Source organism: Ascaphus truei, chromosome 7, assembly GCF_040206685.1.
Source record: "Ascaphus truei isolate aAscTru1 chromosome 7, aAscTru1.hap1, whole genome shotgun sequence".
Taxonomy (NCBI): Eukaryota; Metazoa; Chordata; class Amphibia; order Anura; family Ascaphidae; genus Ascaphus; species Ascaphus truei.
Window position 1 is genome coordinate 47,813,025 of NC_134489.1, and position 21,363 is coordinate 47,834,387.

At 40.3% G+C, this 21,363-nt stretch overlaps 1 protein-coding gene across 4 annotated transcripts; it reads right to left on the bottom strand.

Moving 5' to 3' along the window:
- Positions 1 to 2,166: 2,166 nt before the first annotated feature.
- On the bottom strand, positions 2,167 to 19,441 carry LOC142499225 (galectin-4-like). Of its 4 annotated transcripts, XM_075608281.1 has the most exons (12): positions 19,293 to 19,441; positions 18,009 to 18,097; positions 17,078 to 17,285; positions 15,694 to 15,828; positions 12,699 to 12,734; positions 10,320 to 10,352; positions 5,852 to 5,887; positions 5,680 to 5,721; positions 4,546 to 4,572; positions 3,485 to 3,573; positions 2,705 to 2,870; positions 2,167 to 2,396 (listed from the first exon to the last, which is right to left on the bottom strand). In XM_075608281.1, exons 1-12 carry the CDS (start codon positions 19,335 to 19,337, stop codon positions 2,250 to 2,252), a joined length of 1,053 nt encoding a protein of 350 aa, XP_075464396.1. In that variant the 5' UTR covers positions 19,338 to 19,441; the 3' UTR covers positions 2,167 to 2,249. The 4 variants fall into 4 exon arrangements, with proteins under 4 accessions (XP_075464396.1, XP_075464398.1, XP_075464397.1 ...); XM_075608283.1 differs by lacking the exon at positions 12,699 to 12,734; XM_075608282.1 differs by lacking the exon at positions 10,320 to 10,352.
- Positions 19,442 to 21,363: the final 1,922 nt, after the last annotated feature.

Here is a 21,363-nt window from a genome sequence, read left to right on the forward strand (position 1 = left end):
AAAGGCTTTTGATGCGGTTCCACACAAGAGGTTAGTGTACAAAATAAAGCAAATTAGACTCAATAAAATGATATGCACCTGGATTGAAAACTGGTTGAAGGATAGACAACAGAGGGTTGTCATATATGGAACTTTTCGAGGTTGGGCTAAAGTTGAGAGTGGAGTACCTTAGGGATTGGTACTGGGACCCCTGCTTTTTAACTTGTTTATTAATGACCTTGAGGTTGGCATAGAGAGACAGATCTCCATATTTGCTGATGACACTAAATGTGTAAGGTAGTACAATCAGAGTAGGATGTAATTTCTCTCCAGAGGGACTTGGATAGACTGGAAACATGGGCAAGTAAATGGCAGATGATATTTAATACAGATAAATGTAAGGTTATGCATTTGGGAAACAAGAATAACCAGACGACGTACAATTTAAATGGGAATAAATTAGGGGAATCCTTGATGCAGAAGGATTTAGGAGTGTTTGTAGACAGCAGGTTTAGCAATAGTGCCCAAAGTCATGCAGTAGTTGCAAAGGCAAACAAGATCTTATCTTGCATTAAACGGGCAATGGATGGAAGGGAAGTAAAGATAATTATGCCCCTTTATAAAGCATTAGTAAGACCACACCTTGAACCTGGAGTACAATTTTGGACTGGATGTGCTAAAACTGAGCTTTGTCTGTGTTTTATGTTCTGTCTCTGGTTTTAAATATATAGCCATGCTCAGTAGCACTCCTCTGTGACACTCATATGCTTATATATATGTTGTGGTTATTTTGGGGGTTCAATAGGAGCTTGTTAGGTGTCCAGTATGTTTTACAATTGTTGTTCAGCTAGTCATGGCTGATTGGAGGGTGGCAACCTCCTACCTAATTGTAGCTCACCCCCTCCCACATTTAAATGATTAAGGGCTCACTCCATAGCATCTTCCACTCAGGGGAACTTGTGTGCTTGCAGTATGGTTGTGACAACTCTAATACAGAGTGCATTTCCTGGTAATGCACAGGTTAATAAAAGCTTCAATCAGACTTAGAACTTTGCAACTAATATTGACAGATTTACTATAAATCATTCTTCCTGTTATTACACAGGTTATTAAGAATTTATATTAGCGTTAGGGACCCCTGAATTGTGGTCTGCCGTGCAGTTGGCTCAGGGGCTTACAACAATTTTGGCCAAAAATGTTAAACTAAAAGACCATTTTACTTAATAGATATTTATACATATATATTTAGGCACTGTACCGTGTATGAGTTTCACTGGATGTGCTAAAACTGAGCTTTGTCTGTGTTTTATGTTCTGTCTCTGGTTTTAGATAATATAACTTATGAGGAGAGGCTAGCTAAATTAAATGTATTTACATTAGAAAAGAAGCACCTAAGATGGGATATGATAACTATATGCAAATATATTTGGGGACAGTACAAGGAGCTTTCAAAATAACAATTCATTCCAAGGGCAGTAGAAAGGACACAGGGTCACCCCTTAAGGTTGGAGGAAAGGCGATTTCACCAGCAACAAAGGAAAGGGTTCTTTACAGTAAGGGCAGTTACAATAGATTTGTTCAAAAAAGGTTGGACATCTTTTTAGAAAGGAAAGGTATACAGGGATATACCAAATAAGTAAACGTGGGAAGAATGTTGATCCAGGGAATAATCCAATTCTTGGAGTCAGGAAGGAATTTATTTTTTCCTTTATGAGATATCATTGGATGGTATTTCACTGGGGTTTTTTGCTTGCCTTCCTCTGTATCAATATACTGTAAGTACGGATGTAGGATAAAGTATCTGTCGTCTACATTTAGCATAGGTTGAACTTGATGGACACGTCTTTATTCAACCTGATCATCTACTATGTAAATGTCAGTTGGTTGGTAATATCGCAAGATAAAAATGACAAATACTGGATGAACATGGAATCAATTGGATTTCAAGGTGTATCAAAAGACCTTGACGATGACCAAAAGTAAGAAGGGAGGATGAAATTAGGAAAGTTGTTGGAGTGGTGTGGAGAAGACGCTTGCAACCGCAACTGCAGTTCCTTGAATGATCATTGAGGACTTCATGCAGCAGTGGATTGTCAAGGGCTAAAGGGGATAGAAATATATATATTTTTGTGTGTGTATGCACTCATACATAAGGAAAAATACAGACCACATCCTCATATTAGTTGCTCTTTATTCTTTTGCCTTTGGCACAGAATTGCTGTTCCTGAGGTGGGATGTAGACATTAGGGAACAATGCTGGGGAGCGGTGTTCAGAATTGTACGTAAGACAAAACAACATCTCCTCCAATCTCTAGCCCATCAATCCTCTGGAAGGCCTGCATTCTGTGAGCGAAGTCGCACAGGTTCTGCCCATTCACGTACACCTTAAAGCGGTAGTTTCCACAGCGGATGGAGAGCTGAGAGGGGACAAGAAGAGAGGAGAGGAGAGGGAGGAAAATACCTGTTAATTACAGTCAATTAAATTATGACAAATACGTCGTAACAACCAGAAGATTCTCCAGCTTGTGAGAGAGAGAGAGATGCAGCATGTGCGTGTGTGCCAGAGATAGAGAGAATGAGTGTAAAAAAAGGAATGTGTGAGAAATAGCATGGGAATGGGAGAGGTGAGTGTGTGTGTGTGTATGTGTGTGCATGTGTCTGTGTAAGAGAGAGCTCAGTGACTCCTATAAATGACACATCTCATCCGTGCTTGTCTGTTACGAACATCAAAATATTGGCCAGGTATGAATGCGTTGTAGGGCATGTCTCTCTCCTCAGGACCCCAGGATCCTCCCAGGAAACTGTTCCTCACTACGCAGGCCTCGGTCAGACGGGGGTTAAAGTGAAACGCAATTTCATTGGATGATTGCACCTTAAAATTCATATGGAACCTGGCAAGGGGGAGACGGTGAGAGAGTAAAGTTTGTATATGGGTGCTCAGAATGCACTAAGAGACGTATGTTCTCAAGCTGTTCGCAATAAAAACTCATAAAGTGGTCCCTCGCTCTTGTATAGTGAGTAATAATGAACCAGTGATGTATAATGGTGGGTTAGCTGTGCGCTGCCTCAATTACTTTAGTTCTTGAAGACAGTGAGAGATCAGAAGAGAGATATAGTACATATTTACTATATTATTGATATAACATTGACCATGTGTGATCTGCTTTTTAGGAAGATATTATAACGTAATATACAGGGGAATACAGTACATACTGTACGGAGATAAGAAAAACAGAAAAGCTTACAATCTAAATATATCTTACGCATAGTATCTCATGCATCTGTGTTGCATGCAGAGTACCTGGGTTGCATAGAGTGGCATGCGTACATGCGTTTTACATCAAGTGGTTTGTGCATCTGTATTATATGCAGAGCCGTGTGTGCATCTGTATTATACACAGAGTGGTGTGTGCATCTGCATTATATGTAGAGCGGTATGTGCATCTGTATTATACACTGTGTATGATACACACACTGCTCTGTATGTGTTATGAGAGTCTCTCACCTCTGTGCTCCCTCTGGGATTAACCCTCTCACCACCACTGTCCTTTTAGATGACAATCCACCATAAATGTTCCCATAGTAAGGAACCCCCTGTGAGACAGGAATACAGGAGCAGGGATAAGTCAGGGGACACAGTGAGAAGTGAGATAAACAAAGGGGCAGACAGAGTAAGAAGGGCACACTGGGTGAAAGAGACAGAGGGGGCACTGGGTGAAAGAGACAGAGGGGGGCACTTGTTGAAAGTAACAGAGAGGTACACAAGGTGATAGAAACAAAGAAAGGCACTGGGTGAAAAAGACAGAGAGGAGCATCCGGTGGAAGACAAAGAGAGACGGACATACACGCACAGAAAAAAAGAGTGCCACAAGGTGAAACAGGCAGGGGCAAAGAAACAGAATGAGTGCCATGGGGGCGGGGGAGAGAAAGAGAGAGACACACACACACACGGGGCACATAGAGAGAGAAAGGAAACACAGAGAGAGACAGAGGGGCACTGAGAGAGAGACAGAGAAAGATAAAGGGGCACAGAGGGAGAAAGAGAGAGACAAAGGGGCGCACAGAGAGAGAAAGGGGGCATAGAGAGAGACAGATGGGCATAGTGACAGCGGGGCATAGAGAGAGACACAGACAGAGGGGTACAGAGAAAGAGACACACAAAGAGTGAGAGAGATGGAGACAAAGGGGTACAGAACGAGAGAGAGAGACACGCACACACAGAGTGAGAGAGAGAGAGACAGAGGAGTGCAGAGAGAGAGAGACAGGGTGGTGCAGAGAGAGAGAGAGGGACGGGTGCAAAGAGAGAGAAGTGTTCAGAGAGAGAGACAGAGGGGCACAGAGCGAGAGAGACACCCAGAGGGGCACAGAGAAGGAGACAGAACGACAGATGGACACAGAGAGAGAGACAGAGCAACAGTGAGGGGAACTGGGTGAGATAGACAGAGGGGCACTGGTTGAGACAGACTGAGAGGCACTTAGTAAGACAGACTGAGGGGCACTGGGTGAAAAAGAAAGACTGAGTGGCACTGTGTAAGAGACAGACAAAGGTAGCTTGTCTCCACTCACCGGATTGTAGATAGGTTGTCCCATAACCTACGTCAGGATAACAAAGTTGAAACTCGTTAGATAATTATTCTAAGCAGGCAGTTCTGTGGGAAAGGGGCAGTTTTTTATTTTTCACAATGTGTTTTTTTTCTGCATATTTTTTCTGTCTTACACACACAATTTAAAGGTGTATGCATGTATACATATACAGTGACACAAACATTCATACACGTACAAGCATGCAGAAACACTTACAGCATATAGAAATCAATGCAGTTACATATATACAGGCCTGTCCTGAGGCGGTAAGCAGATAAGGCACCGCCTAAGGGTGGCATGTCTCAGGGGGCGGCAAAATTAAAAGAGGAAAAGTGTTACTGTAGTTACGCCCCCTATAAAATGTATATACACACAAATATATACACCTCTTTCACCTTGCACTTCGGTTCTGGAGTTATAAATTGAATGCCGTATTCACTTGTATGGTGTCTTGACAATGGTCCCAATCGGTACAGAAACGTTGATCACTGTTTAAATAAACTCCACTTATTTAAGACGTAAGTCCAAGTGTGCTGGATCTATTTTGCTATTATGCTATACATACCTTCACATCCATGACACATTAGCAAAGTTTATAATAGGAGATGTGTGGTGTGAGGGAAAGTGGCATTGTGTCCTAAAACGTCCTCTTTGTATCTGCTCCGCTGATGTTATAAATACAGAGTAAGTTTTGCTTACATATCAGACTCCTGTTTGCTTCCTCCATCACAACTATTTACATAAATCTGGATCCAGCTTTGAGACGCCAGGATCAACGGAGGGTGAGCACAAGTGAGAGAACAATTTTCTCTTTTTTTTGAGTAGCGGTGTGCCACTGTTCCTATACTTTTCACGAAGTGTATAATAGGAGTGCCTCACTTTCACTGACCTTTCTCTCTCTAACACACACATACGGACACAAATACACGTACACATGTACCTACACAAAGAGACAGACACATATATACGAAAAGCAGGCGCATACTGTACTTGCATACATGTAGCTACACCGACACACACAAAGGCAAACACATATAAACACACACAGATCTACACCCATGCAGATACATATACTCATGGAGGTTGGTAAGAGTTGTGTGTACACAGGACACTCACAGGCAGGTTCCCGGATGGGTAGCTGGGAATAGGCCTTACTCCCTGGGGAGAGAGAGAGAGAATGATTATAGGTTGACCCCAGACCATCACCAAGCCTTGTCTCTTACACCTTGTTCCCAAAGACAAAGGCAGGGTATGCTTCCAATCCCAGTGTGAAGCTTCAGGTACTTACTCCTCCAGATGGGAAAGTAGGAATTGGCATCGGACCCTATAACAAAATACAACGATACAGTCAGATCAACTGTGTTCATATCTCCACTGATCCTCCAGCCTCTGAGGAAAATCCTCTTCAAAACGGTCAAGTTGATACTATGGGGGTTCTGTATCATACTTCCCATTCTTTAAAACATAACAAAGTTATGCTAAACTGCTAAATCTGGAGGTAATTATTGTGCCAGTATTAGACTATTATTACATCTGATTTGGAATAATAATCTGTAAAGCCACAGCACTGCACAGGTTTTAATGTTTTTTAGTGTACTAGGTTTGGACCAGTTTGTACTAGCAATATACCATGCTCTAGAGGGTGAAACGCGTAGAGGGGGAGATCGTGGTGTAGCCCTGGTGTTGTTGTTATGTGCCAATAAAGCTTTTTGACTCCATCCAGGACCTCGTGGATTGTGTCATGCGCAGTTGCGCCGGAATTCTTCCTACACAGCCATACTTACAGAAGGCAGCACGCGGGCGCAGGAGGACAGAGGTTAGCAGGACCCAGACCTGAGTGGAGATAAAGGTAAGAGTTTTTCACTTTTTTGCCTCTCCACTCACTCCGGTCACTTTAGGGTCGCACTTAGCTTCCTCATACCCTGCCCACATGACGGTATTGACACCGTGCGGTGCACATGCTGTTTAGCTGAAGCGCAAGACAGTCTTTTCTTTTTGTATATGTTAGGACCTGCAAATTGGTCATGCCTTGATGTTGGCTTCAGCCTTATAACGCTTTGGCCAAAGGGTTTAACTAAATGACCCTTACTCATGAGCAGATTAGCACTGAAGTATTGTACTGTATGTTGTGTCACTTTGGATGTTGTGTTGGACTTTTCTATTTTTGCTTAGCAATATACCATGATTACTCTAGTATTGTACTAGTTATACATCAGTATTAAACCCATACCAATTTTGCATCAGTAATACATATTTTTTGCATTATTAATGAACCAGTCCTATACTAGTTATTCACTGGTTTTGCACAAAAGAAGCCTTTAATACAGTGCATGCACATCAGAGATATTATTCCCATGGCAGGGAGAGTTTATATTGTGTGTCATACGCCCAGTAATAACTCTACAGACAGCCCCTTACTCCCCACTTCCTCTCTAACTCCCTAACTCACCCTCTCTACTCCCTCACTTACCCTCCTTCCACTTTCCGCTCATTCATTCCCCTACTTTCACTCTCCACTCACTTACTCCCCCTTCCCACCACTCCCTCACTCCACGAAGCGTCAATGACTTACTCTCCTCCCACTCTCCCCTCCCTCACTCTCCCTTCCCTCACTCTCCCTTCTCTCACTCTCTTACCTGCCACTCTCAGCTTCTTCACTCCCTGTTCCTGCCACTCTCTGCTACCTTCCCTCTCCCTCCCTCCCTCCCGTCCCTCTCTACGATCCCTCCTTTCCCCTAGCACCACGCTCCTGTCTTATCCTCATTCTTGAATCACACCACAAGGAAGTTTGATAGAGTCTGGGATCCCTGGGATGTTGGATAGAGCATACAGAACACCTACAAGCTCATATTGAACCCCCAAATAACCACAACATATATATAAGCATATAAGTGTCATAGAGGAGGATAGAGCTAAGGTCCCAATAGGATAGAGGATCTGGGAGTGATGAGTGTCGGATATGTTGTTTATAAAATGTTGTATGATATGTAATGTGACTGTTGTAGATTGTAAGAATTCTGATACCAAATGGTTGTTCCCCCTCCCCTTCTTTTATTTCTGTACCCCTCCCCTTCTCATTTATGTTTGAAAATCTTAATAAAAATATAAGTTTAAAAAAATACTTAATGGTACGAGACAGGGATGGCCTCTGTCAACGTTGATTTTTGCACTAATAACGGAGCCATTAGCAGAATCAATAAATCATCATCCAGATATTGCGGGAGTTAAAATAGATGAGAAAGAACGTAAGATCGCATTATATGCTGGGAGAAGGAGCGGCTCAGTGAGTAAAGACTGGCTCTGAGTTTGAAACAGGGACAACTGGTTCAATTCCCGGTGTCAGCTACTTGTGACCTTAGGCAAGTCACTTAATCTCCCTGTGCCTCAGGCACCAAAAACATAGATTGTAAGCTCTACAGGGCAGGAAATGTGTCTGCAAAAATGTCTCTATAAATTGCTATACAAGAACAAGCAATTATTATAATTATATGCAGATGATGTTCTTCTGATAATAACAAACCCTCTGCTTTCTTTGCCAAATATAATGATTGTTCTAGCCAGATATATTTTAACATCTAATTTTAAAATACATTTAACAAAAACGGACGCTCTAAATATAGGTCTTTCAGCAGGGTTGGTGGCCCAAGTTAATGAAAACTTCCCTTTCGAGTGGAAGAATAAAAGTATAAAATATCTAGGTACAAACTTAATACCAAAAGTAGAAGATCAGTTCCAGGCCAATTATATTCCATTAGCAAAAACAATAGAAAACGATTTAAAAAGGTGGAATAAAAGTATTATCTTGTGGATAGGTAGAATTAATTGTATTAAAATGAATATATTGCCGAGGCTTATGTATTTGTTCCAGACTATCTCTGTGAAAGTGTCCAAGCAGTATATTACCATGCTTCAAAGTAAAATGAATACACATTTATTTGGGAATTTAAAAGGCCAATGACCAATACTAAAACATTGCAAATACATAAATCACAAGGGGGACTTGGGCTACCACATATAAGCAAATGTTATCTCGTTACACAAGTGAAGGCCCTTTTTGAATGGTTTCCCTGCACTAAAAATAAACTCTGGGTGGAACGTGAAAATAATTATTGCAAAGAAATAGATACAAATAAGGCTTCATGGCTTAGGAAGACAGATCGCCCTAGAGGTCTTTACGAGCACCCCACTATTGACGCAGCACTATGTGCATGGGATGAAAGTTCTAAAGATGAGAGAATCTCCACGTTCCCATCCCCTCTAACTCCAATATGTGGGAACACTGATTTCCCCCCAGGGCTCGACTCCAGAATATTTAAAAAATGGAGTCAAGCGGGTGTAATTAGGCTGCGAGATCTGATGGATCTGGAAGACCAGATGTTTTAAGCACTTTCAGGACCAGCTCGAATGTAAAGAAAGAGAGAGATGGCAATATATATATACATTTTACATTATATGAACGGAAAAAAATTAAAAAGAACACACATTAAGGGTGCTGAGCCCTTTTGGAACAGTACTCGTCTTGCGGGGTGCAGGCGGGCACAATATATTGTACATCTATAGAACATTACTAGAAATTTATATTGAATCTAAACCAGGGTTTGTACTAGCCTGGGAAAAAGAGTTGGGCAGGGAGTACTCTGCACTCGAATGGACACAGATGCCAGCTCTTCTTCAATATCAACGAATATTCTAGAAAATGTATATAAGATAATGTACAGGTGGTATTACACACCACAATAGCTGAACGAATGCTACCCAGGAACTTCCAATAAGTGCTGGAGAGGTTGTGAGGAGGTGGGAACAATGCTTCATATGTGGTGGGAGTGTAAGATAGAGTGGTTTTGGGATATGATATTAAAGTAGATTTTTAATATTACCAGGATTAGAATCCCAAAAGATCAGAGTATTATACTGCTAAACAGAGAAGGGGTCAAGGGGCACAGAATTAGGAAATCTCTATTAATACACATGCTAAATGCAGCAAGATGTGCCATCGCTGTCAGCTGGAAAAAGTTGGAGGCACCCACTATGGGACAATGGGAGTCGAGAGTATGGGAGGTCATGAAAATGGAACAACTATCAAATATAACCACGGCCACTACCGTAGGTCACAATTGGAACGCCTTTGGCTACATTGGTCAGATTTTACAGCTAATAGAACACTGTGAGATGATTTGAAAGTGGACACAGTTGCCATAGTGAGAATAATAATAATAATAATAATAATAATAATAATAATAAGGATTACTCGGACTACTATTTATGGGATTGACTTGTTTCAAGTTTCTATTTTTTTTGTCTTGGTTAATTACAATTTTTTTTTTATTTATGTCAGTTTTTTGGATCGTTTGTTTTGTGTTTGTTTTTATTATTAATGCTGTCAGTTAATGTGTTATTGTATATCCGGTACTCTAATGTATAACTCACTTTACATGATATCATACAATAATTCTGAGTATTGTTGACTGTAGACAGCAGAGTGAAAAAGTGTAAAAACTCTGATATTTCTTTTTTTGTTTTGTTTCTAAGTTGTGTTGTTCTGTTTTGTATATGTTAAATGTTATAAAAATGTGGATTATAAATAAAGAATTTACAACAAAAAAATGCCTCTTGTTTTAAACACCTCTGCACACATCTCCTACAGAAGGAGTATAGGAGGACCGCAGACCATAACCACACCGTGTCTCTTACACCTTGTTCCCATAGACACAGGCAGAATATGCCTCCAATTCCCATGTGAAGCTTCAGGTACTTACTCCAGATGGGAAAGTAGGAATTGGCATCGGACCCTATAAAAAAAACACAATGATACAGTCAGATTACTGTGTTTATGTCCCCACTGATCCTCCAATCTCTCAGGAAAATCCTATTAAAAACTGTGGGAACTACACATGTGGCAGATGTGTGGTCGGCAAATATATGAGAAAAGATAAGACGATCTGTGATAATAAAAGTGGCAACAACTTTGCTGTTAATCAGTTTATTAATTGTTTAACCACATTTGTTATTTATGTAATAGATTGCCCTTGCCAACTTTTGTATGTTGGAAAAACGAGTAGACCTCTGAAAGTGCGTATTTGTGAGCACATTAATGGAATAAAAAATGCTCAATCTAATCTGGACAAGGGTAAAACCATTCATAATTTAACCCAGCATTTCTTAACATATCATGATGGCAAAGTTGATATGTTTCGCTTTCGAGGTCTAGAGGTCATCCCTAGAGATCCCAGGAGAGGGAACAGGGATAACGATCTCCTTCATAGAGAACAATATTGGATTTATACCCTAGGTAGGAAATCACCCGGAGGGCATAATGAGCTGATAGAGCTGGCTCCATTTTTGAAGTAATATATGGTTCCCATCTCACCCTCTGTATTTTAATGGTTTCTTTTTTATTTTTTCATCTTTTATTATATCCCTCTTCTAACTATCTCTATGGGGGGTATTTATTATGACCCTGAATAATATGTGAATTATACACTATGTGTCAAATATTATGTATCAATATGTACTACTTTTAGGGAAGTTGATGGAACATTATGTATATTTCCATTCAATTTTAATATGTTATATTGGTTTTATAACGTTTTTTACCACAAGTTTTTGATTCCAATATTCTCTGTTATGTTTTTGCATTTTTTATAATAATTTTTGAAGATAGTATTCATGTTATGTTCATAATTATTTGTATCTCGGAAAGTATTTACATATGCATTTTATTCTTTTGTTGATTGTATTCTGTATTTGCATTTATGTTTCAACTTATTTTTGTATTTTGTATTTTATTTTTGTATTTTGGATTCTATATACAGTATATATATTTTTCCTTTATCCATTTGTTTTTTATATATTTATTTTTTATTTTTGGGTATTCAATTAATACTAAAATGAATTAATAATATTGGTAATTATGCTTTTATTGATTTAATAATGGTCCTTAAACTAAGGGTCCTGCGAGTTTTTACTCTGACCTAGTTTGATTATATGCAAGCTGCGATGGGATATATATATATATATATATATATATATATATATATATATATATATATATATATATATATATATATATATATATATATTTGTATAAATTTCATTTATATTCCATCTCTTGCAAGGGTATTAGATACTATGATTTATATATATATCATGCGATCTAAGGTTATTACCACTATTGATAACCGATATGGACTTCTATTTTTAATTTAGATAAAGATCTTGTGAGCATAATTCAGACCCCTATGGTTGTATTGCAAGCTGCGATAGGCTGGATCTATTTATATCTGCCATCTCTTACACTAGTGTTTCTAATAGATTTAATTAAACACTTTTCAATACTCTTTTTTAAGGTTTTCTTTTTATATATATTATATTGATTATCGACTATGTTTCCTCCATACTCCTTTTCCACCCTCCTCCCCCTTCCCCCCCTCCCTTTCCCCCCCCCCCTTTCCCTTTTTCTTGTCTTTTTTCTTGTGTTCTTTTCTTGTGTTTTTGCTATGGATTTTATTGTTTCATATGTGTAATTAGTGAGTCAATTCTATTCTTGTCATGTATGGTAACTGATTGGAAGGTGTTGCCATCTGACATAGATTGTGTGTTTTGGATTGGTTGATGCATTAACCTGTAGAGGTATTTAAGCACCACCATGAGACCACAGGACCAAGCCCTGAAGAAGTGTCATTTGACACGAAATGCGTAGGTGGTGACATCATACGCATCGACATTACGTCCGTGACGACGGACCTACATGCTGCAACCCTGAGACACCGCGAGGAAGCCATTAGGAGGTTCCATAGAGCGATAAGGTCTGTTTTATACCAACGTGGCAGCCTTGTGCTCTCTTTTTTTTACCATCTCTATCAGGACCTTCCCACTGAGCCATAGGTGTTAGTACCTTTTCCTGGGCGGGTGTCTTGGGTGTTTTTAGATACACGTGTTATCTATGTGGTATAATTTTACCCTTATTGTGATACATTTTATGTGGTATTTTATATGTGTCATTCTTTGTTTTACTTTGATAAAGATTTTGTACTAATTTCGGTTTTCTGGCATTCTTTCTGTGCGCTCCTATTTTTGTGTTTTTTGTCACAGGCAGAATATGCCTCCAATTCCCATGTGAAGCTTCAGGTACTTACTCCTCCAGATGGGAAAGTAGGAATTGGCATCGGACCCTATAAAAAAACACAATGATACAGTCAGATAACTGTGTCATGTCCTCACTGATCCTCCAATCTCTCAGGAAAATTCTATTAAAAACTGTAAAGTTGACAATATGGGAGTGACGTATCATAATTACCATTCTTTAAAACGTAACAAAGAAACGCTGCTAAATCTGGAGGTAATTATTGTACCAGTATTCCACTATTACTACATCTGATTTGAAAGAATAATACATTTGCAATGTCCCAGCACTGCACATGTTTTAATGTTTTATTTTGTACTAGTTATGAACAAGTTCTGTACTAGCAATATACTATGATTACTCTAGTATTGCACTAGTTATACACCAGTATTAAACCCTGGCACAGGAGACCAGGATTTAACACCTTTATACCGGGATCATATGATTGAGCAAAGCAAGGAGGTAAAATAAATTGTAATTTATTTCACGAAAATACATACACACAATGTTCCACAATTTACAGTCAAAATACAATTACTGGGGCGGGGGCAAGCGAAATAATTTGTTTCCAGAATTAAATCCTGTAAAATAAAGTCTGTAGGAGTAATTTCCCAGGACCGGGAGTTACTCACAAAAGCCTTGAAACTGTTCTCGGTCAGCGGTGCCAGTTGCAGCCGCTGCTTACACCATTTGTTCTTGCCGCTGTTTCTTGGCACTTGGAATCTTAGAAGCTTGATGAATCTTGTGCATCTTAGGTGAATCTGATTCCTGATGGGCTGCAGGAATTCTTATAGGGTTCAGAACCCTATACCTAACAAGTGCAGCCAATCTCTCCGTGGGAATAACTTTTCCCACCTATCCTGGAGTTGCCAATACTTCACAAACCTGGCAGGGGTGGCTTCCTATTCTGCTAAGGGCATGCGCAAACCTCGCACCTTTGCCACTTGGCTTATGGAACCCAACCCCTCTACCTGGCGACAGTAAGTCTGGGCTGGGCACTATTTGCCAAATGGCCCGGACTTCACACTAGGATAGGGATACTTGTGTTACCCCTCCCCGTCTGACACCTCAGAGACTCTGAGGCTTTTGCAGACATTGTGGCATCAAGCCAGCAGGTTGCCTTAGAAGAACGGGCTGGAAAATCCTTAGCTCATTTACACTGAGACCCTACACGCATACTAAGTGGAGTGCTATAATAAAATGAGTATTTCCCTGTCTCCGGTGTAGAACTTCTATTCTTAGAACGAAACGCACGTCGGGTAATGAAGTCACCATACTCGTCATAGAGCACGACCAGCATGAGGTCCTGCAGGAGCATATTGAAAGCTACTCCGTTCACTGAGACTGTGGATCACTGTATTTAAGCAAGCTAAAAAAGTTGTGGGCCTTACTTAGGTATCCACTAGTTCAGTCAGAGTGTGTGTGCTAATAACTGGATGACCAGGGAGCTTGTTATATATCAGTAACTCCTATTCATCACACCATGCAAGCTATCCTCTGCACACCGTGACTATCACTGAACAGTATCTCGGTCTCCCGATAGGGTAGGAGGTTTATCCCATGAGGGTGGTATGCACTGGCTTCTCTTGTGACATCACTCAGATTTGAGTCCTGTCGTCATTACATAGAGTTCAGCCATAATACTTACATTATTGCAATCACTCTGCTGCTGGTGTGAGGCAGTGGGAATGCACGGTCATTTTTTCCGTTTAAAGGGCCACGCTGCATTCCTTTGCACACACGAATACATTCAGATCTATCCGTCTAAACATTCGGAAGAGGTTTAACTTTTTGCATAATAGAGTATAGTCACCGCATATCTACTGTGGGTTATGATATTACAGCACTCAGTACTATTTATGTGTAGCTGTGAGTATACTCACCACTCAAAGTATCAGTAGGTACGGTATAGCCACATTGGCACAGTATACCATTTATCCTGTGCTTACAAGAACCCTCTGAGCTTTACAATCAAGACGTCCAAGGGGAGGGTGGTTCCCTTTGGAGTAGCTGACCACCAGGTGCATCAGTGCTTCTCACAGACATAGGTGATTCTTTTCTCCCTTCTGTCTGATGAGAGATAGGCAAGATACACAGCTGTTTATACTGGCAACAGGGCTGTTGTCTCCTCACACCTTATCACAATATTATGTGAGTTTGGTGTACACTGTATGCATCAGTAACTCTAACATTACATCATATTGGGTTTACTATCAGCCTACCACAGAGTAAGAATTATAGTGGAGATAGGTGTTCATGTCTATGTCTTTGGGTGGCTAGTCACGTATAAGCTGTACATAGCTTTAGGCTGCACACTAACCATTTACTATAACAACTATAGATCCCATGTCACTAGTTCTCCACCCAGTAAAGTATACATAGCCTGTGACACTTCATGGGAGTTACTTGCTGATACATATCACCGTTCGGTGCAATTTCATTTGCTTCACAGCATCTACCTGGGACATATAGCATTCTGGCGACATTCATGCGCTCTAATTTAGTTTTTAATTGTATATATATATTTTTTGTGTTAAAGCGCAGATTTCAATAAAACTTTATTATTTGATTATAGTAGTGTGCATCCTTTAGGGTTCTTTTCTCTTTTCGTGTTGTCCGATCTCTTCCCAGGGACCATCATCTGACATCATCTGACAGCCTGGGTCTCCTAGATAAGGCGTCAGCGCCTATGTTCAGAAGTCCAGGTTTATATTTCAACGTGAACTGGTAGTTGGATAGGGTGGTCAACCACTTGTGACCAGTGGCATCCAGTTTGGCTGATGTTAGAATATAAGTCAACGGATTGTTGTCCGTTCTCACTTCGAAGGAGACCCCATACAGATAGTCATGGAGCTGGAGTGGATAGTCTTCTCACTCTCTGCTCCCTCCCCTCTTCCCCCACTCTCCGCACCCCCTCCTCCCGCTCCCCTCCCCCCAACACTTCCCGCTCCCTCACTCCCCACTGTTCCTCCCCATTCTTTACTGCCCCTCTTTGCTCCCTCACTCACCCCTCCCATGCCACCTCCTCCTCCAATGATGTTTAGAGACTGAATGATGACATCTCCTTCCACCTTTAAACTCTCCACACGCTGCACGGGAATCCGATGGCAGTATTCATGGAATGGAGATCCGTTTATATTCACCTGTGAGAGAGTCTAGTTAACAGTTGGGAAGAGGGAACGTGGAAAGGTGAAGGTGAAAGGTTAAGATAATATTTCTTGTGGTCAGAGGGGAAAGGGTAAGGTAATGATGTTTGGGGTCAGAGGTGAAATGTCATAATTGGTGCTCAGGTCAGTGTTTAAATGCCATGGGTTCAATTTATGGGGTCAGAGGTGAAACAGCATATGGCTAGGTTTCACAACTGGACTAACAGGTAACCGGGCTATTACCGTTTTTATATATATATATATATATATATATATATATATATATATATATATATATATATATATATATACATACATACATACATACATACATACATACATTGTGTTGATGAATAATGCTGCTCCAATTTGAGGAGCAAACACATTGTGTTGATGAATAATGCTGCTTCAATTTGAAGACCATACAGTATGTGTATCTGCTTGTTTATTAAGAGGTGTTCTATAAATACTCCTGTGTTATTTACGACCCTGTGTTGTGTTTCCACTGTCTGAACTACGGCCATGTGCTTGATACGCGATATAGTACTGGCCAAGAAAGGGGAGTAGGACTTGGGCCCCAACTTAGCATCTAGCAATTAGTCTAAGGATAAAACAAGAGGTTACAGTTATATGTTTGGTTAACATAGTCAAAGGTCACACATGCGTGTTTTTCAGAGTCAGCAGGGAAAGGTCATGTATGTCCTAATTCTTTTGATGAAACCAAGAAAGGTGAAACGCGTAGAGTGACGCTGACAGATGATCCACACCGCCGACCGGAACCCATAGATCCCGCTGACGTCATATCCGTAATTGCTGAAACGCAGCCGTGAGACGCACGCCAAGCAGAGGGGAAGCAGAAAGTTTATTCCAACTACAGCCGAGATCGATTGTGTGATCTAAATGCGTGTAACCATCTTATACCATGTGAGTGTATTGTAATATACTTACCTTTTAATATAAATTCCTACAGTCTGCACTATGTTTGGTTCTTTGTTTAATCACTAAAGGTACCAACGTGCACATCTCCGCTGAGGCTTACAAATAATTCCACAGCAGCCGGCGAGTCATCACTTAAAGATACCATTACGCACATTGATATATCCTCACTTTTGTGAGTATGCATTCTATAGACCCTGAGAAGACATCCACGTTTTTTATGTAACATTATTGCACATCAGATTTTTATCTTTTGTTTGCACATGTTTGCGCTTCCCAATGAACACTATTCCTCTAGTTCTTTTCTTACCTGGAAGCAGCTGCTGTTGACAATAAATACCAACTCAAAGGGCTTTCCTTTTTTGAATGGAAAACTGTCTTTCTTCTTCTCCTCCTTCATCCAGGAGCCCCCCAAAAAGCTATTAAATATGACCCTATCTTTCCCATCAAAGCGAGGGTTAAAGTGGAAGGCAACATCCGCTCCATCATATTGACCACACAAGAAGTTCACATTGAACCTGAGGGTAGAGAGAAGTAAAATATTGAAAGAAAGGGGTTGTAAGGGAGGAGAATGTGGGGGTGCGGGGTTGTTGAAGAGCGAGAGGAAGGGAGAGAAAGAGGAAGAGAGAATGAGAAGGGAAGGGGGAGAGAGAAATAAAGTTTAGGGAAATGCAGAGAAGGTAGAGAGAGGGCTGGGTAGGAAGGGAGATACTGTAGAGCGGGTGAAAGCTGTTATAGGAAGTGAGTAAAAAGAAGGTATGAGAGTATGAGAGAGAGGTCAAGCGTGGGAGGTAAATGAGGATGTTAAAGGCAGATCAGATAAGAAGATAAGAGGAAACATTATCTTTAGGTAAAACCACAGCCCTGTTTTATAGTGTCAAATAGTTTCTCTGTCTAGGATCTCCTAGTTATGTAATGTAATTCCTGTGACCCCATGTCTTTATCCACAGGTAAATTCATTAACGTTACTACAAAACTGGTTAAAAAATGAAATATCTATCTACTAAAACTTATATTTACAGTTCCAGCCTTATAACTACAGAATTTTCAAATGTGATGGTAAATTCCTACTTTCTAGTTCTGCAAAATCTTTCAGCCATGATAGTCTATGAAAATCACATTGTAATTTGAATTCACACCATGTAAAGTTCAGCCAGGTCAGATTTAGACACCCACTGGTTCGGTTCCCTGGCTGAGAAACTCTATTAGAGACAGATACAGGTATAATGTACCCTCCTTACTTGCTAATGTGGCGGGGGATTGTCCCCTGAATATAAACAGACATCCCTTGACGGAGACCTCCATGGAAAGGGCTTGTGAATGGGATGGCCTGGGGGAGAGACACAGACACACACACAGGTGAGTTACAGTACAGTATATGACAAAGGACATCCCATTCCCTACTTATTCCCAAATAGCCAGAAAGGTGACAGGGGTGATGGGGACATGTGTGTCTCACCTAGGCAGCAACAGTTTTTAGCATCTGCTCCAGGAAGTTTTTAAAATACAAAGCAGCAGTGGCTGTGTGTGTGTGTGTGTGTTCTACAAAATGATGCACATATCTATCTTTTTATGTGTACAGTGTGAACAATGCATGCAGGGTGTTATAACACAATTAATGCTTAAAACATACAGGAAAAGTTCATGATAGAAAAAGAAATCACTGCCCCACAAAGCTTATAGTGGAAGATGCAGGTTGGGAGGCAGTATGTAAGTCTGTATGTCTTTATTAAATTCCTTTTTTTTCACAAGCAGAAATCTGTAGTGCCCAGGCTCTTCCTTCCTATTTCACTATTTCACTTGGAATACCACCCAGAGATTCCTGAACCAGGAGCACCGGTATTTATCATTATATTCTTTGTTTGGGAGTGCAGCATTCATCTTCTTTTTTGTTTATTTATATAGCGCCATTAATGTACATAGCGCCATTAATGTACATACTGTAGCGCTTCACAGCAGTAATATATGTGACAATCATATAAATAACAAATAATATAAATAACACATAACGGGGAGAAGTGCTTCAGACATTAAAGTAACATCTAGGAAAAGGAGAAGATTTAGGTGCAGTGAATTTACATCTACAGTATAAGAAATAGGAGATATTTTAACATGATATGCCATATATTAAGAATCAACGTTTAAATAAAATATAATGTTGTATTTAAAATTTAAAAAAATTAAAAATGTAGTAGGATGGGGATTCACAGAGACGAGAGAATATGTAAACGTTTGAAGATAAAACGTTTGAAGATAAGCCTCGCTACTGAAGTATTGCAAGTACAGTCAAAACATTCAACAATGCAAACGATTGTTTGCTCTTATAGAACCATGTTCAAAGCTGGTAACATTTCATGAAGAGTGATGGTTTTTATTATTTCTTGGAACCCCGCGCTTTAATGGGACAGAGCAGCAAAATAAACAAAGGATGTGGTGAAGTGCCAAGGGGATGTGAGAAGTGCTTAGTGCTCTACAGAGGGGGAAATAATGTGTTATAGAGAGGGAGAAGCTGCTGTAGTACTTACCGGGTTATAGACAGGCTGGTAACCAGGGGCTGGAATGAAAGCCATATCTGTGTCCGTCTGCTGGTCCGAATGCGACTGCGTGCAATAAAGAGGAAGTGCCCCTTAAATACAGACATAAGTGGAGCTAGCAGCACACACCTTGCTCACCTTTCAACATTGGACTTTGGTCCTTCTTTAAATAACGTGTATCTTGGTATATGCGTCACTTTTACCTTTCCACATTGTGTTTATATTTTATGTACACCAGCCGTGTACACAGCTCGTTTTAACATGGCAATCGCAAACAGAGAACTATGATACTATACAGGGATCAGTGCCCCAAACACAAAAGGAAACTTTGAGGATAAGATATCTCTGTATCAAAGAGTTTACAATCAAATTCAGATACAGTACAGGGGTATTGGCAGCAAACATGTAATCAATTGATTAACAGAAAATAGCTCTAAAGTCTATAATACAATAAATGAATAAAAAAATGTTGTAAATATTGGGTGCTTTCCCTACTGTATATATAAATCACCTATGCAGATTTTGATGGCCTTTTGTTCCAAAAAAAAGTGTCTCCAAAAGCACAAAGTATGTGGAGAAAATAAAGGGACAAAAATAAAATTATAGCGTAGTATTTCGTGCTCCCAATTTTTTTAAATAAAATTATTCCATTTTCAAGGCACTCCCATTTTTTATAGCCGGTAACCGATCTGGCTGGGCTAGCTTCCTATTATCCCATGTGTATCCCATGTGACCCAGGAGCTTTAAACCCCAGCCGGAGCAGCTGCCATCACCCCATATGAAGGTCTTTGTCTCTGGAAGCAGGGGGTCCCTGGAGCTGAAATAAATGGGGTTCAGCTCCGGAGACCCATTGCTTCAATCCTGTAGATATAAAGAATTAAGAGAACTCCTCTGTACAGCTCTTACAGACTAGTGGCTGGCTTAGAAGGATTGACACTTCGAGGGTCCCATTCAGAAGCAGGGACCTGCAAAGTAAATCCTCTGGGGACATTTTCCATTTTCTTGCCCGCGGTCCAGTGTCTGCGCGTGAACGTGGCCAAGAGAACAGTAAGTGTTGTATAATTAAGAACACAGATGAAGGGGGGCGGTCGTAGTGCAGCATAGGGAGGACTACCACAGGGAGGCCATTCGACAGCTCATTGATACTTGTTCCTATGCTGTGCTGCGATCAGATCCCACTAGGAGGTTCCAAAATGAACTCATAGAACAGGATGAGGGTAAAATGCTTGGTATTCTCAATGAGAATGATAGGGAATATCTCTTCAATGGCACCCCGACCACTGCCGTGTTTCACCATCTCCCAAATCGCTGATCTCCCCCCTGGGAGACCTATCATATCCAGCATTGGAACTTTGGGGGATGGTGTTTCACGGTATGTGGATCGGTTTCTCCAGCCTCTTGTGAGACTCCTTCCCTCATATATCCTGGATAACGGAGACCTTCTTAAACATATTAGGGACATTATCTGGAACCGTAATCTCATTTGGGTCACACTTGATGTGACATTGTTGTACACCGTGATTTCACATCAACAGTGGTTGACAGCTGTTCATCCCTTTCTTTCACGCCCCGACTTCTCTCCAGCACAAATCACTTTCATTTTGGATTCCATTCACTTTCTTCTCACTCACAACTATTTTCTCTTTGATGGGGTTTATTATCTCCAAACACGTGGAATGGCAATGGGCACTGTTTTGCTCCCTCCTACACCAACCTCTTTATGGGGTGGTGGAAGTTGTTCCACGTGTTTGGAGATATGAACATTTATAGGGATCACATTTTTTTTCTACAAGCAATTCATTGATCTGCTTTTCATTTATCCAAGGTATATGAATATTTACGTCACGTGTAAAAAATATATCCTGTTATAAAACATTTGAATAGCTAATGAACACATATTCATATTTTCTAGACACACATTGAGATTATAGATAATTTTTTTGTAATACATTTTGTAACTAATTTAAATTAATTGTCACGTGACCTAAACACATAGCTACTTAAATGAAGCTAATTGAACACTTACTTTGAGGCAGAGATGGTGTGTGCAGTGATGGAGATG